Source organism: Podarcis raffonei, chromosome 4, assembly GCF_027172205.1.
Source record: "Podarcis raffonei isolate rPodRaf1 chromosome 4, rPodRaf1.pri, whole genome shotgun sequence".
Classification (NCBI taxonomy): domain Eukaryota; kingdom Metazoa; phylum Chordata; class Lepidosauria; order Squamata; family Lacertidae; genus Podarcis; species Podarcis raffonei.
Window position 1 is genome coordinate 49,283,465 of NC_070605.1, and position 19,538 is coordinate 49,303,002.

The 19,538-nt window shown below is 39.8% G+C and overlaps 1 protein-coding gene across 3 annotated transcripts in view; it reads right to left on the bottom strand.

Moving 5' to 3' along the window:
• Positions 1 to 1,646: 1,646 nt before the first annotated feature.
• Positions 1,647 to 19,538, bottom strand: part of TMPRSS15 (transmembrane serine protease 15) — a 56,056-nt gene continuing 38,164 nt past the window's right edge. For 2 of the 3 annotated variants that reach the window (XM_053386514.1, XM_053386516.1), the window contains 9 exons: positions 19,156 to 19,266; positions 16,663 to 16,795; positions 13,002 to 13,097; positions 11,228 to 11,277; positions 10,606 to 10,780; positions 5,275 to 5,456; positions 4,944 to 5,039; positions 2,441 to 2,580; positions 1,647 to 1,816 (listed from right to left, as the gene is read on the bottom strand). In XM_053386514.1, coding sequence (XP_053242489.1) covers positions 1,661 to 1,816; positions 2,441 to 2,580; positions 4,944 to 5,039; positions 5,275 to 5,456; positions 10,606 to 10,780; positions 11,228 to 11,277; positions 13,002 to 13,097; positions 16,663 to 16,795; positions 19,156 to 19,266 — 1,139 coding nt within the window. In that variant the 3' untranslated portion in view covers positions 1,647 to 1,660. The remainder of the gene's footprint in view (positions 1,817 to 2,440; positions 2,581 to 4,943; positions 5,040 to 5,274; positions 5,457 to 10,605; positions 10,781 to 11,227; positions 11,278 to 13,001; positions 13,098 to 16,662; positions 16,796 to 19,155; positions 19,267 to 19,538) is intronic. The other variant, XM_053386515.1, reaches the window with a different exon arrangement.

Genomic DNA, 19,538 nt, shown 5'->3' on the forward strand with positions numbered 1-19,538 from the left:
TAATGAGATGGAAAGAGCATTTGGAATATATATGGAAAAATGTCTACTGTATATGTCACTTCTAAACAGTCATTTCTAGTTTAAATTTTAACTCCCTCCTTGTTAGTTTCTCATACGTTGTATTGTCTCTTATTAATGGGTGTACTGTAAATTCAGTTAATATAAATTTACAGTGTAACAAAATAATTTATCTTTGCATAAAAATTTGATAAAAATATTGACTGTAGGATTATTTATTTGAAATAGGAGGTGATTTTACTGTTCTTATTTGACTTACATTACTAAAGACAGTTGGCAACACTGTGCTATTCTGCAAGGATAAACTTCAAAACCACGGGGAAACAAACTGATGAACTGTAATGAGTACACTTTGGTAGCAAAAAGGGTATTTTGATATTATGCTTGTCCAGGGGCAACTTGAGTCATTCTGCCCGTGGCAAGTTATTCATTCAGTCCTTGGAAACAAAACAAAAAAAGGGGGTGGGAAGGCAAAGATCGCTAGTTATTGCTGTGCCAAGTAACTAGATTTTAAGAACAATTGTTGACGATCTAAATAAATAAACTGTCCCCACCTGTGTTCTGCTATGTTAGGAAAGGCAGAAATGTCCAGGGTCCTAGTATAAAGAAGCCAGCCACTGGCACACGGGGGACATTTTGTCTCCTTGTTTTGGTGTTTTTCCTCTTTCCTGCACTGGGAGAGAGAAGACACTGTCCCAGTGCATCACAGTTTCTAGGTCACTGATCCTTTCAAGACCCTGGGAAGCACAACTGCTATTCAAAGGCGGTGGCAGTTGAGGGAGGGATATATGTGGCAATTGAGAAGAAGCTTATATGAACAGCTTCTTACAGTGCAGTATCAGAAAAGCACAACTACAGTCATTCTAATGATCCAACACCAATGGAGGTTGTGTAGGTTGTGTAGGTAGGTATATCCTTGCAGTAAGGAAGCGAAGCTGTGTTGCGTTTTGACCTTCAGAAATGCCAAAGTTGCCTGTTCCAGGAACATTTTTTTGACAGCAGAAATCTCTGCTTCTACCTCAGCATCTTAAATAATACTTCAGGATTGAGATTTCCAGTAACCAAAATCAACAGGAGGAAGGCTTACTTGCAGCGTCTTCAGTACTTTATTTGTGATGAGAAAGGCACAACGAAAGTTAAGCAGAGAGAGCAGGCATGAACAGTATTCAGTACTACAAAAACACATTTTAAAACTATGATTCCTTCATTGCAGGGCGTTAGCTTAGATGTCTCTTGGGGTACCTTCCAACTCTACAATTCTATGATGCTATGGTATACATGTCACAGTTGATGTTTCAGGGTAAAGAGGTGCATTTATAGCATACAGTGATCGATGAAGATGCAAGACACTTCTCTCTCGGGAGAGAGTTCTACCATTAGGGGCTGCCATGGAGAATGCTATCTCCTGGGGTACTGTTCTCTGCACTGCTGAATGTGGTACCCTTTTCTGCTGATTTTGTAGTCCTAACAGGACACTGTTGTCCTGTTAAGTTTCTCCAGAACATACTTATTGTGGAGGGTGGAAACACAGGGGGAGAAGAGGCAGTGGAAGTTCTTCTGAACAAGTGGAAATCCTTCTATTAAAGGAGTGGCTTTGTTGAATATAACACTCTAGTCTTCCATCCATATATTTAAGATGGTGCTAATGGATAGTCTTTTTTATCCAGTCGACAAATTTCGAAACTTTCACATAAACTCCGGGACGATTTGGCAGAGCACACTGACGGCCAAAGGATATCACGCCAGCCAGTAACCACCTTTCATTCTCCTGACACATCAGTGGCCCACCAGAATCTCCCTGGAATGACAAATATTGTTACCTACATTTGTTTTTAATTGGAGACAAAACGCTATGTAAAGCTAAAATGGGATTTGCTATGGCCTTCAGCATTCACTGAGATGCCTGTCAGTTATATGCAGTATTAACAGAACCCTCTGCATGAGCTTCTACTTTAAGCTAAATTCTTTGAGCCAGCATGAAAGTTGTGTCAGAAGGGTTTTTGTAAGCATTGGAGTAATAGACATTGCCTTTCTTAGACGGCAGAATATCTTTAGAAACAATCTGAGGATGACAGCAGCCCATGGCCTGCAATGCTATCAGTAGTTGCTTTGTATTCCCTTGGAGGTGACAGAGCCTAGAGGTTGTTGTTTCTCTAAATAAATTCAAGTATGCTAAGGTCATAAATGAGAAGAATTGAAAGCAGTATGATAATGATGATGTTGATAATGATGCTGTCCTTAAAGAAAGCTCCCAAGTTAAGTAATGCTTTTTCCATATATCAGTTATCAAATTATTATATAGAACATTTAGCACCATAAGTAATGATCAGAGAATCAAAAAATGTGCCTAATAATCATAATCATAATCATAATAATGTAGCAGCTGTATTGTAGCAGAGAAGACATATGTTATCAATTTTACCTGACAGGAATCAGTTCCTCCTTCATCATATCCTGCACATATCATATTTTCAGTAATATTGTACTCTGGCATCAATTGCTGGCATTTCTCATGTGTTATAAGAGGGACTTCTGCTTCCTGCAATATGCTTGCCACAGAACCTGTTTAAACATATGCATTGAATGAGCCTGATCCATAATGTAAAACAAGTTCTTCAAGCAATATTTTAATTCATTCTAACATTGCTCATTTCCAACGGACAGTTTATAGATGCCTTATACTGCCTGTGTTACCCTGCTAATAAATCCAGTGAAGTCTATGGGCAGCTAGGTTTCCATAATGAGTAGAGAGCTTCTCTGCATGTGTGTGTGTATATATATATATATATATATACACACACACCTATTTTAAATACCCACATTTGGGAAACCTGAATCATTCATTTATAATTACTTATGTCTGTACATTTGGGGTTGCAGCAAGACTCATAGAAAGTCAACAAGATGAGCTTGTAGCAGATGTGTACATGAGCATAGCCGTGATAATGCACAGGCTGGCTTAAAGTTTGGACTAACATAGCCAGGTGGTCTTCTTATTAAGTCATCTCCTTTTAGTTGTTAAAAACAAAGATTGTCACAACTATTGACATTCACACAACTTGGGTGGTGTTCAGCTATGCTGTGATTCCACCCTTGCGGGGGATTGTACTAAATGACCCTCAAGATCCGTCCCAACTCTTCAATTCTCTGATTCTCTGATTCACATAGAATCTTAGACCCATTGAAATTAATTAACATGTTAGGACTGAATGGGGTGTCAAAAGAAATGCATTCATTGTTGGTTTACATTTTAGCTTCCATTTTACCTTCCATGGAAATGAGGTTGCTGGCTGGTCCCAGCTGCATCTCTGAGCCTTGGTAAAGGTACCCCCCCCAAAATATTTGGGTCCTTACATGATTGCTCAACCTAAGCAGGTTTTGGTGCAGTCAGTACCTAGATGGGAGAGTGCCTGAGAACGTATACCTCCATAATCAAATACAAATGTATTAGATGAAATACTAATGTTCTATTAAACTACGAATAAGTAAGATATTTAAAGCCATAAAATTGTAAGAATGAAATGCTAAGACTAAATCTAGCTGAATCCTAAGATCAGTTCTCCACAAGAATCTATGAAATTTGAAAGGGGGGCGGGCGAGAAATCACATTTAAATTTGTAGGCTGTTAACTGAAACCAAACTATTTTAAAACTGGTAAATTTATGTTGGCTGCACTACCAAAAGCATTCCATTTAATACTGCACAAAAATTTAGCCAAAATATTTCTCTATAGAACAATGAAAAGCATCTTTAACTTCTTACAAGTCACAAATAATTCCTAAAGGATAACTGAATATCTGTTTGAAAACGTGTGACACATTCAAAACAGATTTATTGTGGCACGAGCTTTTGTAGACTAGAGCTGCCCTCGATTTACAGTTTTTATTGTTTGTAAACATCTATGTGTTTGCCAAATGAGGAGGATACTTGATGCATCAAATGAAATAGGCTCAGGTCCATAAAAGCTAATGCGACAACAACTCAGCTAGTATTTTTAAAGTGCCAGAAAACTCTTTGCTGTTTCTGATTTATTGGTATCTTTAAATATAGCCCCTTGTTTATACATATAATTGAAAGCATAGTCTAGAACAGAGGGCCTGTGGGCACATTTGCAAACCAGAGAAACTGTTGTGGGCACCCCTCCTGCAACCAAGCACACAGCACAACCTCTTCCATTGTCTACAAGAAAATGCTTCTTTCAGGATGAACCTCAGTGGAGAGAGATACCTTGTGAATGACAGGGAGGGTCTTTGTAGGCACATGTGCATCTGCCGGTGAGCCCTGGTCTAGAAGCAGAGGCCAACATGCAAACCAACATATCAGAATGGAAAAAATAACTTTCTTCTCCATGGAGCAACTTGATGGGATTGGTAGGCATTCGTGAGAAATGAGGCATTATGTATTTGCACCATGTATTGATGTTTCCTGATTTCCTTAACCCTGGCCTTGACTGCATTCTGTCCTTTTTAACTGGTGCAGATCTATGCATATTGGTTGTAATGTGCATTATTTATTCAGGGCTAAACTACATGCCATGCATTATTGAAAAGCAGTCACCTTGATCTGCTAATTTGATTGCAGCAGGTGGCTAAATTACTAATTCCTTGCACAACATTTTCCAGATAAAAATCTCCACACCCAATCTGTTGTTTGCCCCACAGAGGGAAAAAAAGGGCTTATCTTTTCTTCTTATGGCCCACACTTTGGTCCAACAGCTCTCCTGGGTGGGGGGTATAATTTGTTCCATTGCAGCTAGTGCTATGACAGTTATAAGAAAAATATTTTTCTGCATAGCAACATATATTTACTTCAAGTACCTTGTATTGATTGCATCATGAAAATACCAAAACACAGAGACAAAAAAACACAGAGAAAAAGTTCTGTTCTGGATTTTAATAGGGCCTTTTAACAGTGTGATGACGTACCTTGATTTGTAGTTCTTCCCCAGCCAGCAATGGAGCAATTAGTTCCTGGCAAAAATTGTTTTGTATTTTCTGGGAAGCAAATGGGCTGAATGTAATCTGTGAAAAATAAATGATCAATCAGTTTCAATTCCAGTGTCCATTATGTCCATTTTGTGATGTCATTATACAAGCAGCTCCTCCACAGCAATGAGTCCAGAATGCGTCCATTACTCAGGTCTATTTTATAATTTTATTGGAAACATGTAGTATCTTAACTTTCCAAAGTTATTCCAGATTTGACTCTAAATCACTTCACCATATGAAAGAAACCAGGAAAAGAAAATGATCCCACCTGTGTAATTCACTCGGATTTGAAGATGCATCAAAGCAATGTCACTATCTTTCGTTCGCTTATTGTAATGGGGATTTATGATGATTTGATCGATCTCTTGAATAACTATTTGAGGATATGACAAATTCAGATTGTTATGCGCACCAAGTACGGCTTTCCACTGAGATGGTTTTAAATTCCTCCTGAGGAATTACAAGGAATATTCTGAGTCAGAATCAACTGTGATCAAATAACAAATCTGAGCAATTTGTGACATGTAATTTCTGTTAATTTCTACTTTTACACCACTTTGCACAATGTCTCAATCATTTGAATGCAGCTGGACCATGCAATGGGCTCTTACTGTATCATTTGAAATTGGTATGGAGGTATGACAGTATTGTTGATATAAACCAGAGCATGCCAAATTTTTACAAGATTCCCACATATTAAAATTGGAGAGACATATTATTTTAACACAAAAATTACACACAGCCTGAAAACTGAATAAGCAATCTGTTTGCTACTGTGAGAAAGGTAATCTAATATTGTGCCCTGCATTCCACCCAAAACTTTGTGGGATGTAACATAAGCAGTCAAGTACAACATTTCCTGTCTGCTCAGAGTGGACACATGGGGATGGTACTCCAGCCAGGAGGACTTCCTGTCACACCTGGTCTGGAGCATCCTCCCCCTGCCTGTGACCAGGTAGATGGATGTGATCCTGTGAGACCCTTTTAAAAGGGTCAGTCATGCAGCCATCTTCCTCTTTGACTCTTTTGCTGCTCTCTTCTGATACTGATGCTTTTGCTGTCTGCTGGCTCTCAGCCATGAGCCCAATCCTCATATGGGATGAACTCAATCTCTATTCTGTAACTACAAGCCTGCCTTCAGGGAGCCAACTGTGAACTGAATGTGAGAAAATTTCTTATTACTTTTAAAAGAAGACCGTTGTGCCTTTATTCTTTTTAAGAGTGATAAAAGGGGAAATTTCCAGGAATAACCCAATCTGGACAAAGCTAGATTGGACTGCTTAAGTAAAGAGATTCATACAAATATACCAACTAGCTGCCTGCAATACACTGGGGAATGTACTCTGCTACTGACTCACTAGCGTGAGTGAGGAAGGATAATATTTAATCAATATATCCTCTCCTACTATCCACAACATTCCCACAAGCCTTCCCTCGGTCAGTTGATATTGGGACTATACTTTCCTTAATTGCCCAATAACTACAGTATGAACTGGACCAGTATATGACGGTGTAGTTGTACACCTTCCTGGGGATACCTCTGCCCATATTTGGTACCCATCTCTCTACCAGATGTCAGGGACTGGCAGGGTTCCACTGAATGTGTGATGGAGGAAGGGGGCATAGAGGCTGACCCAGGAGAGAGGGCAGTGATTTATGCATTTTGGTGCCACCCGCAAGGCAGGAGCCAGGATTGAAGCAGTAAGAATTGGAGGAGGGGGACAGGGCATGTCAGAAATGGAAGTAAGAGGCAGTTTGGGTGAGGGACCTGATCTCTCCTGCCCCACTGCCCCCAATGGGAGCTTGTATAAAAAAAGCACAGGGACAACTTTCATGTCTCAGGTTGTGTCTGCGCACTCTGTCAGACAAGGCTACACAAACTGGGATGGGGGTGGTCAGAGTGGCTTGGTCCCACAGTTGCTTCAACCGCTTCACCCAGCACAAACCTGGGAAAGTTAATGCTAGCTACGTAGACGCTAGAAGCATGTGTGCATTTCTATCTGGTGCGCTGTAATTGTGTGCTTTTGTCAATAAAAAAATTACTATCGTCTGCTTGTCTTCCTTGGCTGGGTGTGCACAGGACACCATGTCTGGTTTTACCACAAAGTGAGGGATGATCCAACAGGGTGCTTAATTTTTCAAGTCACACTTCAGCTTCCACCAAGGTGCCTGGGGACACCATTATGGAATACATCAAAATGTTTGTACATTGCATTCATATTTAAGCAGCTTTTCAGATGAATTTAGATTATTTGTGAATAAAGAAAAGTACGTTTGATAGTTACAGACTTTAATTTAACCTGACTTACCACTGCCTGTATTTTGTGTCTCATTGCACAGGGAAGGGGGGGGGGTCATCAAAGAGGTAAGGATAACGGATGCATTTATTCCACTGCAGAGACACGATCACCTTCTAGCCCAGTACTATCTATTATGCAGCCAAACGAAGAGGGCTCAGGAGTATATTATTGTGCTTTCATGACAAAGGCTAAATGACAGCTTGGTCAGTGACAAATGGGGTGCTTGCTAATACCACTTACATTGCAGAGTGTAATTCATTGCTCTGGTGGTCAAACATAAATACCTTGGCTTATTTTGCCTTACATGGATGGTTGTATACTGGGCTGTGAAGCTGAATCTACCTTTAGAAGATATGAGGTCATTTCTTAATGACACCACTGGCAACATGTTGGATGAGTAATGCAGATACTCAAGTGATTCTAAATAACATGGGAACACTTAGCCTGGTATAGCATATTTCATGTAGATAACTTTACATTAATCACTTGTTACTTGCTTATATCCCCTATTGTAACTGATGAGATATAAGGTTGCAAGTAAATTGAAGAATCATCAAACTGGATTCCATTTTTAGAAGTGAAGAGCTTTGACTGTATTAGATACATTACAATAAATATGTTCACATTCTGATATACTGTAGAAGATTTTAGTAATATGTACTCTGATCAACACTGATTAAAAAAACTGAACTGAACTGAAAAATAATCAACAGTTTATCAGCAAAAGGTTAAATATATGTTAATAATTTATATATATTTACATATGCACAGAGACAAATATATAAATACCAGAAGGAAATGCCTGGCACTGCCCAAGTATTTTTGGAAACCAAGAAATATTGTGATTTTTAAATGAATAGTGTTGAGTTTTTGCTTGTCATGCCAAAAACTGGGTGAAGTCAATTCACTGATTGTCTCCAAAGAACCTACCGTAATTTTGTCTCCACACACACTTTCCCTTTACACCAAGATGACAATGCAGTTGCTTCTAATACTACCATAGCAGTCTTTAAGATCTCCTCCAAAACCATTAACACCTCATTAACACATCAGCTCATAGTGATTTTGGGCCCCAGAGCGTAACTGTCAGTAAAACAGAGCTATTGCTTTGTGTCAGCTCTATTAAAGGCAGCATTTTGTTAAAGAAAATAAAAAGCAACAAAAACCTTGATAGAGGCACCTAAAATATCTAAAAGATTGAGAGACCCACATGATGTTGTGGAAGTGTGCTATGTAAGTTTGCCTAGTTTTTGTTTTTTTTAAAAAAATCATTCAATATGCCAGCATATCTTTAATTGCTAAGGCATTGGAAAATGGCATGCTTTAATAGTGCTAAAGTTCTGTGTTATTGTTAGAACAGTATGAATAAATACAGCTGAGTAAGAATTTCCCAGAAGATCTTCATAACATTAATAAATCTAGATGGAAAAAATGAAGAATTATAACTGATTATGGCTATTTTCAATTAACCTTTGGGAAATCTGCCAGAAGAATTTACACACTCCTTTTGTCTATATAGCAGAACCATCTTCATTGTCTCTATCTATGTGCAACAGTGCTTTTTGGTATAGTTCTTAAATGAGCATTACACCAAGATGCCTGATAAAACCTGATTGAAAGAGGGAGGCTGAATGTATATGATTCATTTTCACTAGAAAGACATTTTGGCACCTGAGGCGAACTACAAAATGGCACCTTCCCACAAGCGATGAAGTGGTGAATGAATTTCTGCATTAGGAAAAAGGGAAGAATAAAGATCTACATTGGGAACAAGGTGGGGAATCCAATCAACCTTACCCAAAGGCTGTTGTGGGTGAGGGGAAAGGGCCCACTGAATCACACCAGGCAGGTGAAGATTCCAGGAGACCCCAGAGGGACATCTCCACCATTTCTTCCCTAGGGAAGGGAGGAAATCAGTAGTGTCTCCTATACACCAAGAGGCAGCTGGTAGCAAGGTGGAGGATCCAGCCTCCAAGGAGTGTGCTGTAGCTATTGTTGCTGGAGCAGCATGAGTGGGCCAGCCCTGACTAGAGCTAAGCTTCATCCCAGAAAACACAGCATGCAACAAGGATAATGAGCCCTTTGCAGCACCAGGATTAAATGGTGATATAATGAAATGATATAACATGAAATTTCATATGATCCCTAACCCTGATCATTCATGATGCTGAGTTTGAAGATTTGTCAGTTTCAAGGTCTAGGGCACCGTCCACCCCACCCCCAATGATCTAAGATCAGAGTGACATGGGCTAAAACAGGTAATGGGGTCCTACATTGCGTCACGGCCATTTCCCCCAAGCCACATCTACCTGCTCTATACCTGATGCCATATGACATCAAGTGTGGGGCTAGTAAAGCAAAGGCTGCAAAGAAATCTTTGGGAGCCTTAAAGTGCATTCTTGATATTACCCAGCAAGAAGGGCTGTTTTTGGTGTCAAAAACCTAGCCTGGCTGCATTTAGGCAGGAGCTCCCAATCTGAGCTTCTGCAGTTGATTTCTGCATAGAGTGGTGCTGAGTTTTGACAGGAATATTTGCAGCCCCAGCTTGAACTCAAGCCATGGCTGCAAAGATCTAACCTTTGCAAGCCCAGTTTAGCTCAGCTGGTAGAGCAGGAGACTCTTAATCTCAGGGTCATGGGTTTGAGCCCCACATCGGACAAAAGATTCATGCCTTGCAGGGGGTTGGACTGGATGTACCTCGTGGTCCTTTTCAGCTCTATAATTCTATGCTTCTATGAAATTAAAGCTGGGGTTGCAAAGAATGAAGAATCAGGCGTGTACCTGACAAAAGTGGCCCCTGAAAGAGGGGTCAGATTCATGTATCCACTCAACCCTGATTTTATGTTAGCTTATGGCTCTCCCCAAAATGGCAAATCAAGCACCATAGCTCAGTTGTAGAGCACTGACCTCTATGTGCAAAAGGTCCCAGGCTCACACCCTGCTATGTCCCCATAGGGTTGGGAAAGACCCCTGTTTGAAACCTAGAGAACCACAGCCAGTCAGCATTGACAATTTGCTTATCTATTTAAAGTATTTTTATACCTCCTTTTATTTGAAATCCCAAAGCAACATAAAACAACATGCTAAAATTACAATAAAACAACAACATAAACAGAATCTAAATTAAGAAACAGCATCATACAGAAGCCAAGGAATACTAAGCAAGATGCACCAATGGTCTGACTTGGTATAAAACAGCTTCCTAAATTCCTAATTCCCGCTAAGCTATCAGAAGTAAAAATATTATGACAACAAAGAACCAGGTACATATTACAAATTAAGGATAGCATTAAGCTTACCCATAAACACAGTGTGCAGCAGAGACCAGCCATTCATTGCTGACAAGAGATGCTCCACAAACTGGCCTGGAATTGAAACGTAACGAGACCATCCAGGGCCAAGCACCTTCTGGAGCATCAGAACCACCTATAATTTTCATTCCATGTTCCTGAGTAATCAGCCTTTCCCCACATGCTACCATTAAAAGAAAAGGTTAAAGTTAAATCCATGTCATTTGTGGGGCTCAAAATCTAGAAGGAAGTATAATGACTTTCCAAAGTGTTGGAATTTCATTTGAGATTGCCTTCTTTATGAACAGTTTATGATCTCCAGAATTACCCAGAGCTACATTATTTGAGTTTACTATACAGACAGATGTCTGCCCATAGTGGAAATCCTTTCTCTTAGAGCCTTCACGTAGCATGAAGATGGATATTTTCTGGAAACACTTAAAGGTTATTTTATTTGTGCTGCCTTTTGGTGTCCTAACTTAAGCTAGGATTTACAATACATTTTGCTCCTGTGAAATCTATTTTATACATGTTAAATATAAAAAACCACATTGTTACATATAGTATGGTAAGAGAAAATGTACGTGGTGCAGGCACTATGTGTTAAACTTTTGAATGTTCATACACTCACGTTTATTGTTGCATTGCAGGTGAATCACTGAATTATTGAGACAACTAGCCCTAGAATGAGAACACAATAATTTTATTTAAGCTGTTTAGTGAAAACAGATTTTCATTACCTGTTGGAACACCATAAGGTTAGTGACATGGTGCTTCTCACCAGATACATTAAATTTTTTTTGTTTAAAATATGCAAGTACCGTATCTTTAAGGATTATGTAAAGTCTACACTGCTGTATAATCTACAAAAAAAGCCACCCCAAACCCTGTACTTCCTTAATCATTAGTATTAGGCAGCATGCACATTTTACAATAGTCTATAGACTCTCAGTACTCTAGTAAGAAAACAGCATTGCTTTCTTATATGTTTACACAGTCATTTGCCACTAGAGATCAGTGTGACCAAAGATTTAAAAATGTTAGCTTGCTAGGAAGTAATGCCTACATAGATATAACTCTGCTCTGTCAGGACTATCTTAGCTTTGCTCAGAAGACTGAGAAATATTTGGTCAAGAAAAAAAGAAGATAGATTCCAGAACAGTAAAAGACCACAGATCAAAATGACTCTAGTATTTCTGTGATCCAGGGGCTTGAAGAATATTTCATTAGCCTGCAATTCATCTGAGCCCCAGAGGCTGTGACTGTGCCATTAGTTAACACATCACAAATCAGTAAATATCAACAAGCATCTTGGATAAAAATTTGCAGATAAATAGAAGAGAACTCCACAAATGAAAAAAAGAATACACATAGTGAGAGACTAGGGCAGGGGTAGGCAACCCAAGGCCCAGGGTCCAGATGTGGCCCAATCGCCTTCTCAATCCGGCCCGTGGATGGTCCGGGAATAAGCGTGTTTTTAGATGAGTAGAATGTGTCATTTTATTTAAAATGCATCTCTGGGTGATTTGTGGATCCTGCCTGGTGTTTTTACATGAATAGAATGTGTGCTTTTTTTTAAAAAAAATGCACCTCTGGGTTATTTGTGGGGCATAGGAATTTTTTCAAAATATAGTCCAGCCCACCACATGGTCTGAGGGATGGTGGACCAGCCCACAGCTGAAAAAGGTTGCTGACCCCTGGACTAAGGGCTTTTGCCCCTGCTTGCATTGCTTGCCAAGGCTGCCTCCTCCAACCAACCCCTTACTCTATTGCCAACCCCCTGCTCACCCAGGTAATCCCCTAGAACTTCCCACCTGATGCAACAAGTACTATTGGCCCTGGGAACTCCCCTCCCACCCTATCCCCAACCATATGCCCTCAACCCAGGCCATAGCCCTCACTGGCCTTGCTTCACACACTGCTTGTGAGGAGAGTGGTATAAAAGGAAGATGAAAGGCAAAGTCAACAGGGTCAAATCTGCAGAGGACTTGGAGGTTGTTCAAAATCACAATAAGCTCAGGTAGAATGTATACAGCAGTTCAAGAGGTACCACTAGAGCCAAGAAGATGCCACCATAGTTAACAAGAAGAGAAAAGGTAGCTGTTAGAGGCAAGAAGGCTTCCTTCAGGAAATGGAAGTCCTGACCACATGGGAAGAAAAAGGAAGACTAACTTTGACAGAAGAGATGCAAGCAAAAAAAAAAAAAAGGATGTAAACCCCACCCCCCACTATACCATTGGGACTGACCTGCAGATTCTGCATAAGTCCTCTCCTAATGCCACTAGCATAATCCTTTTTTATAAAAGATGAGATGATCAGATGACAAGCTGAATTTAAAGAAAAAAATAATAATGTGCCCTAAGCACAACTTCAATTGTTTATCATCATATTTTTAGAATACTTACTTGGGTGTTAGTATTAAACTGTTGTTGACTGCTTTTGTAACTTCCACAAAAAGTCCTGCCCGATCAAATAAGACAGGATACGATCTATTCACACTTCTACAAAGGAAAACAATGCTTGGAATATATTCTTTAAAATAATAATAATAAACCTTCTAGAAACAATTATGCCAAATGCCTTATTAATATAGCAGTGGCTTTAAGAAATGGTCTGATGGATTTCTTTCTTCCTCTTCCTCAAGGAATCTTCCCTTTATAGATACATGTCACACAACATCTGTGATGTATGGAGAAATGTGGCCAGTAAATTGAGCAGTCAGAATACGACAGCCAAAAATTGCTGTGATCACAATGGCACTTTGGCCAGCAAAGGGCAAAAAGTGCTGTACCTATCACTGTGTTCTCCTGTTTCTGGAATGGGACTATGCATGAGCTTGCTAGACACAATCCATTTGAGAGAAGGGAATCAATCCACTTACCTTCTTGCTTTCCCTCCCCAAAATGAGAGAATAGTGGCATCAATACTGACAGTGTCAAATTGTACAGTTTTCATCAGCAACCAGTGATGATAGTAAAATTCATTACGTATTCTGAAAATGTTCAGTTAGGAAGGATTCTCTACATAGACCAATGCATTCCCTGGTTTCAGTCCAACCATATCAAATGACGTATTATTATTATTATTATTATTTTACTGTACTTGACTGTAGTAAACAGCTACAGTCACATAATCTGTGGATGTAAGCATTACACATGAAATCCTGAGCTTCTATACCTAAAGCAGGCTTTGGGGACTAGAGCAAGAAAGTATAGTGCAAATTTTCTCCATGAAAGCTAGAATATTTTTTCCTGAACTCCATTCCATTTTATAAATCCTAGCATGTTTTAATTTAGGTGAGCAGGAGAGAAGGTTAATGTCTAACCCTTAGGACTTTCATTTTACTTACCATTGACTAAAATAACATTTAATTTTAGAAGTTCTGTATGACAGTTCAAACGTGATTTGCTCTTGTGTTTTGTGGTGGCAATACCCAGTAGGACTCTTCATTCCCATTGTGATAAAATATTGAGGAAATGAAAATATAGGCCAAATATCAGCAGAGCTCTAGAATGCAAGGCTAAACATGCAGAAGTCATTGGGCGATTGGCAGAATATCCTGGAAGCTGAAAACTAGGCTAGCTAACACTAGTGTGGAAATACAGCTGGAGAACAATCCCACACTTGGCAGGAAGATGGACTAAGTGACCTAGCAGGTCTTTTCTATCTGCAGTTTCTTTGATTTTATGATTGACTTTGCTCTTGCCACTTTACCAAAGTGCTTGGAAGCAGCAGGATATGCGCAGAGGTTTGAGGGTCTGGCGGAATACAATACATCCATTATAAAAAGAATACAACATAGTCATCTTCCCCCAAAATTTCAAGCAACGGGGATGCTGTTGGCAGTTAGCTGAAGCACACACACTGTGCTAAAGACGGCCCTAAACCACTCTTTCTGTTAAGCTGGTCAGTTTTACACACTGTTCCTCAAGTCATTATCAAGAAGGATGATGCTGAGCACATGCCCAGCCCCTCTGATTTACTTCTCCTTGTCACCATGGGAAGACCAGACATTTCCAATTTGATCAGCGGTTAGTCTTTTTCCTCAGGAAAAGGCTAGGTAAAAAGTGAATTTCCTCATAAATCTCAACTGAAAAAAATGAACTCCTTTAAAAGATCTGCCTGCTCCACAAGCTGTTTTAGCTGCTCAGTTCAGTGCTATCTCCAGTTCAGTGCAAGAGAGAAAAAAGCTAAAGTGCATTGCTTGCAAGTCTCATTAGCTACTGGACAATGCTCAGGAGGACATCACTGGCATCAAATGGCAACTCCCTTTGCTCATGCCCATGCAGTTTTTCAAATATTAGGGTGGTATTCAGTTATATTTTATTCAGAGTAGAACCATTGAAATGAATGAGCATGGTTTAGGGAGCAAGCCAGATCCAAATTCTGCCAGGATGTGACTTAGGATCCATCATACCATGCAGCTAGGGACCTAGGCTGAATCTTAACTCTACTCAATCACATTGCCTGACACCCTGGCAGAAGTGAGGCCAGCAAAAAGGATGGATTAATTCAAACCACACAATGGAAGTCAATAGAGAGGGGCCAATCCTCAGAAATCTGGTCCTAGCTCGCCCTAATGTCCCACACCACTCTGAAAGAGCACTTGGGTAGGGGTGCAGCAGGGGCCTTGTGAACACTCCAGGGAACATACTTCACGAACACTGGACACTCTGAACACATTCCCAACGAAGTGCAAATGGGGAAGAAACAAAATTGTCATGCTAACATCTGTTTCCCAAGCTTTTTCTCCCCACAGGAATGCACCAGCAGTAACAGATGCAATTTGGAGATCCAGTAACAGCAGCAACTGCCCACAAGGAGCAGCAGCCACAGAAAGCAAGGTCAGTTCAGGTAGGGGGATCTTCAACAGAAGACCAGGCAACACCCCCATTCCCAGTGAGGAAAGGTGGCCTGCTAGTGTATCTCACCAAACAACTCATGGTTGACATTGCTCCTCTTAGGGAAAGCCTCTCTGGCCACAGCAGTCCCACTGCATCCTAAGAAGAGGTCCCTCCTCTCCCAACTGGTCACAGCTGATGCCAAGATAATGCTGTGTGCCTGACAAGTGCTCCTGCCAAGCAATGGTGTTGCAAGTGTCTTGCTGCTACTGCTGCTGTGAAAATCATTGTCCTTAGCTGCCTACCCTACTTGGCTTAATGGCAAGGACTGGAATGATACCTACAAGAACATTTGAGGCTGCCCACCCAGGTGGCCATGGTGCAAAGGTGATCCTCGGTCCAATCCTGTCAATGGAAACCATTTGTGGGGTGGATTTCCTAACAGGTGCATGTCCCTGCAGAGGAGAAGGTGTATAGAGGGGGAGCTGGGCCTCTGAGTGCCTGGCAGCTACAGGATGGACGGGCAGCTTCCTTCATGCTGATAGCATCCTTACGATTAAGATGATGATGGGGATGATATCATCAGTTGTATGTTATAGCATTCTGTCCCTTTCTTTAAAATAGTGCTATTAATAGATGCTGGTAATACTCCATTTAAGAAGATGTCTTCTAAAACTAAAGAAAGAAGGCAGAGTGCATTGGCCAATGCAGGTTTTCTGAACGATTCAGCATTTGTTATGAAAGTTTTGTTTATTTGTAATAGACTTTGTGGAACTAAATCAGCTATACTCCACAACACATTCAAGAGGGTACCAGTCTTAGGGCCCTTCCTGCATCCCTGCTCTTTCTCAAAGCAGTGTCATAAGCTGCCCACTGCCCTTTCCAAGAAGTGCCTTAGTGGAAGAACAAAAATATAAATATATAACCTCATAGTATTGATCCACTAAAAATGATGCTCTACATTAAGGATGGGAAACCTATGGCCCTCCAGATATAACTGGACTTCAGCTTTTGTCATCCCTGATGATTCAGCTAAAGCTGATGGGAACTGGAGCCAAACAACATCTGGAGAGCCATAGGTTCCCTATTCTTCATCTAAATTTTCATTGGATAATCACACATGTATGTATACTGTCCTTTGCAAAGTTGGCCAATCTTCTACCAGATATAGCTATTATGAAGCATATACAGTCTGAAACAAAATGAATTAAACAGCCTTACTTACCCAAGTCCCAACCAGTGACAGACACTGCTTGACAATTGTTCAGTCCACTCATCTGCACAAGCTGTGTACCATTCATTCTCAACCTTGAACTGCACCAATCCATTGAAGCTGAGAGAACCATTGACCAAGCGCACTGTTGACAAAGTAAATAGACTCAGAAGTAAACTTCTAACAGTGCACAATAGATTGTAGGATATTTCCACTCATGAAGAGGAGGCATGGGCTCAACTTAAGGCATCCTAGCCAAGAATGGGAAAAGGGAACTAAGACTGGTGCTAAGACTTCTCCCTAATTTAGGTGTTTAGAAAGCTACTCTGAAGCCAGCCATAGAGTGTGTGTGTGTGTGTGTGTGTGTGTGTGTGTGTGTGTGTGTATAAGTTTGGGTCCTGAAGCAAACACCATTGCAATCATGAACCCATTACCTGTAACCCAAACAGGTTGGCTCTACCATGGTTAACTCCTGAATGGCCAGTAAAAAGCTTTCATCTATCAGTTTCTTGCAACTGTATGTTGCTTAGCATCCCTTAGGTACATCTGTGGATGGTATGATAAGTACACTGTTAGAGGAAACATATGGACAGACAATTTTACGAATGCCTTGACCAATAAAAGAGGAACAAAAAAGGTCACTGCAGTAGCAAAGTACATGCAAATAAAGTATTTCATATTGCACTTTAGGGATAGGTGTTCAATTAACCATAACCACAGCCACAATTTTATGGGAGTAAAATTGAGCAAATAAATACTTGTATTATTCAGATTTTAAACCTTCTATAGAAATTACTGCCAACATTTGCAGGTTCATATTTGTTAAAAAAATAAATAAAGTATAGTTTTTAAAAAATAAGCTTCTGCTACAAAAAGCAGACTACCGATAAAAATGTCGTCTTCTTTAAATATAGCAAGATAAGATGTATTAGGAGCTGTATTTTGCCTTTGGACACATATACCACTAATGATACCTGCCAACAGATGTCTAAGAGTTTCACTACTAACAGTTATGATTTATCTAACATAAGCCAAGGAAATACGTGTCTCCAAATCTAAACATCCACCCACAGAAACGATTGTGTCAGACAGCTCTTTGTCTGTGAGAGCAATTTCGTTTTTTTAAAAAAAACCAGACCCTAGCATCATTTTAACATCAGTTCTGCATATAAATTGGTGCACAGAGACCATTATTTCTGTTTTATGAGAAACAGAGCTATGTATGGAACATTTAATTTTGGAAATAACTACCTCCACAGATGGTACTGTGACAACAGCTGTCATAGTTGTCAAAGTAACCCGCATATGTGTTGCAAAGAGTTGAAATGGTGCTCCCCCGCAGCTGTTTTATGCTCCTGTCAAACACTTTTATCAGGCTTACACTTGATCCTAAACTCGTTTGCTTGAAAGTGAGCTTGAGAATTTAGTCCTAAGCATGCTTTTTAAACAAACATTGAAGTGAATAAATAGGACGTTGCAGAGGCAGTAAATCTACAGCTCCTACGTGTATATACATTCTGGTTCAAGATACTAGGCTGCAAGTCTCAGTCCTCAATAGTTTCTTCTTTCAGTTCAGTGGAAACAGAGCTGAACAAGGAGTCTAAGGGATATCATGTACTGATTTCCCTTTACCACTAAAATGAACAGAGCTCACAAAAGATCATGTGTATTCTCTGGCCCAGGGCATACTAATTCAGAGAGGGTATGTGCATAGATACTGAGCATACAGAGCTCAGAGTACATTTGGCTCTTCACTCTGTTGGCCTCAGTCTGCTTTAAATATTGTATATGTATAGATACAGCAGTATGTAACATGGTTTACATTTTGGTCGATAATCTTGGCCTGTGTGAAAGTTTCAGTAGGGTCAGTGGAATGAAGCCTATTGAATATAAACCAGTGGGTAGATTGTTCCCATGGAGATAAAGCAGCTTGTACTGCTTCACATACCAAAAAAAAGCCCTTCACCTACCAGAAAAGTAGATGTGCAAGCAGGGCATATCTACTATGAAACAAGTACATCTTTCCAAATGTACGCTTGTCTACTTGTGCCATTCAGTTTGGTTGTTGTTATAATTCCTTTGCTTGATCCTATAATCCACTCTACAGGTATAAGAGCTCAGGAGTTATAGCACTTGTCCAGTGAAAGCAAAAATTCCATAAAGAAGTGTTAGGAAGACTTAGTTTTCTAACTAGTGATCTCTGTAAACAGAGTTCTTAGTTCTTCACATTTTTTTGAGAGAGAGATTAGCACAGGAAAGGTGTGGTGATGTCACCGTCAAACAAGATAAAGTAACAGCTACAGAAGATCAAGGATAGGCATATTGTTCATTACACTTAGGTAAGAAAGCTGGGATAGTAAAGCAAAGTTTTTAACATCTACTTTCCTTCCTGAAGATATTCTATATATGACAATTTCTTATTGAATTTTTTTTTTTACTTATTCAAGAATGTCACATGTATTAGAAATGGGTAGCTTGTTTTTAGTTTTTGAAATAAAGATTTACCACAGTCTGATTCATCAGAATTATCTTTACAGTGCTGTGATTGATCACAAAGGTAAACCAGCGGGATGCATTCTCTACTTCCACACTGATAATAATTGGGACCACAGGGATCTGTAAAATAAAAATATGTATCATTGGCCATAAAAATGTAGCATTTTAATTATTGTACTGAACTTGAATTCTACATAATGTTAATAAAAATCTGAATCCATTTTATCTTTAGAAACTTGAGGCAATTTTCTGGTCTCTCATGTGTAAGGGCATTCTTGCAACTCCTGCAAGAAGGACTTACAATTCAAAATGGGGCTTAGTTAACCTCTTCTTGTGAAGAGATACTAGGTTACCCTGATAACCAACATTAGTTGAACAGCCACTTCTTCGTT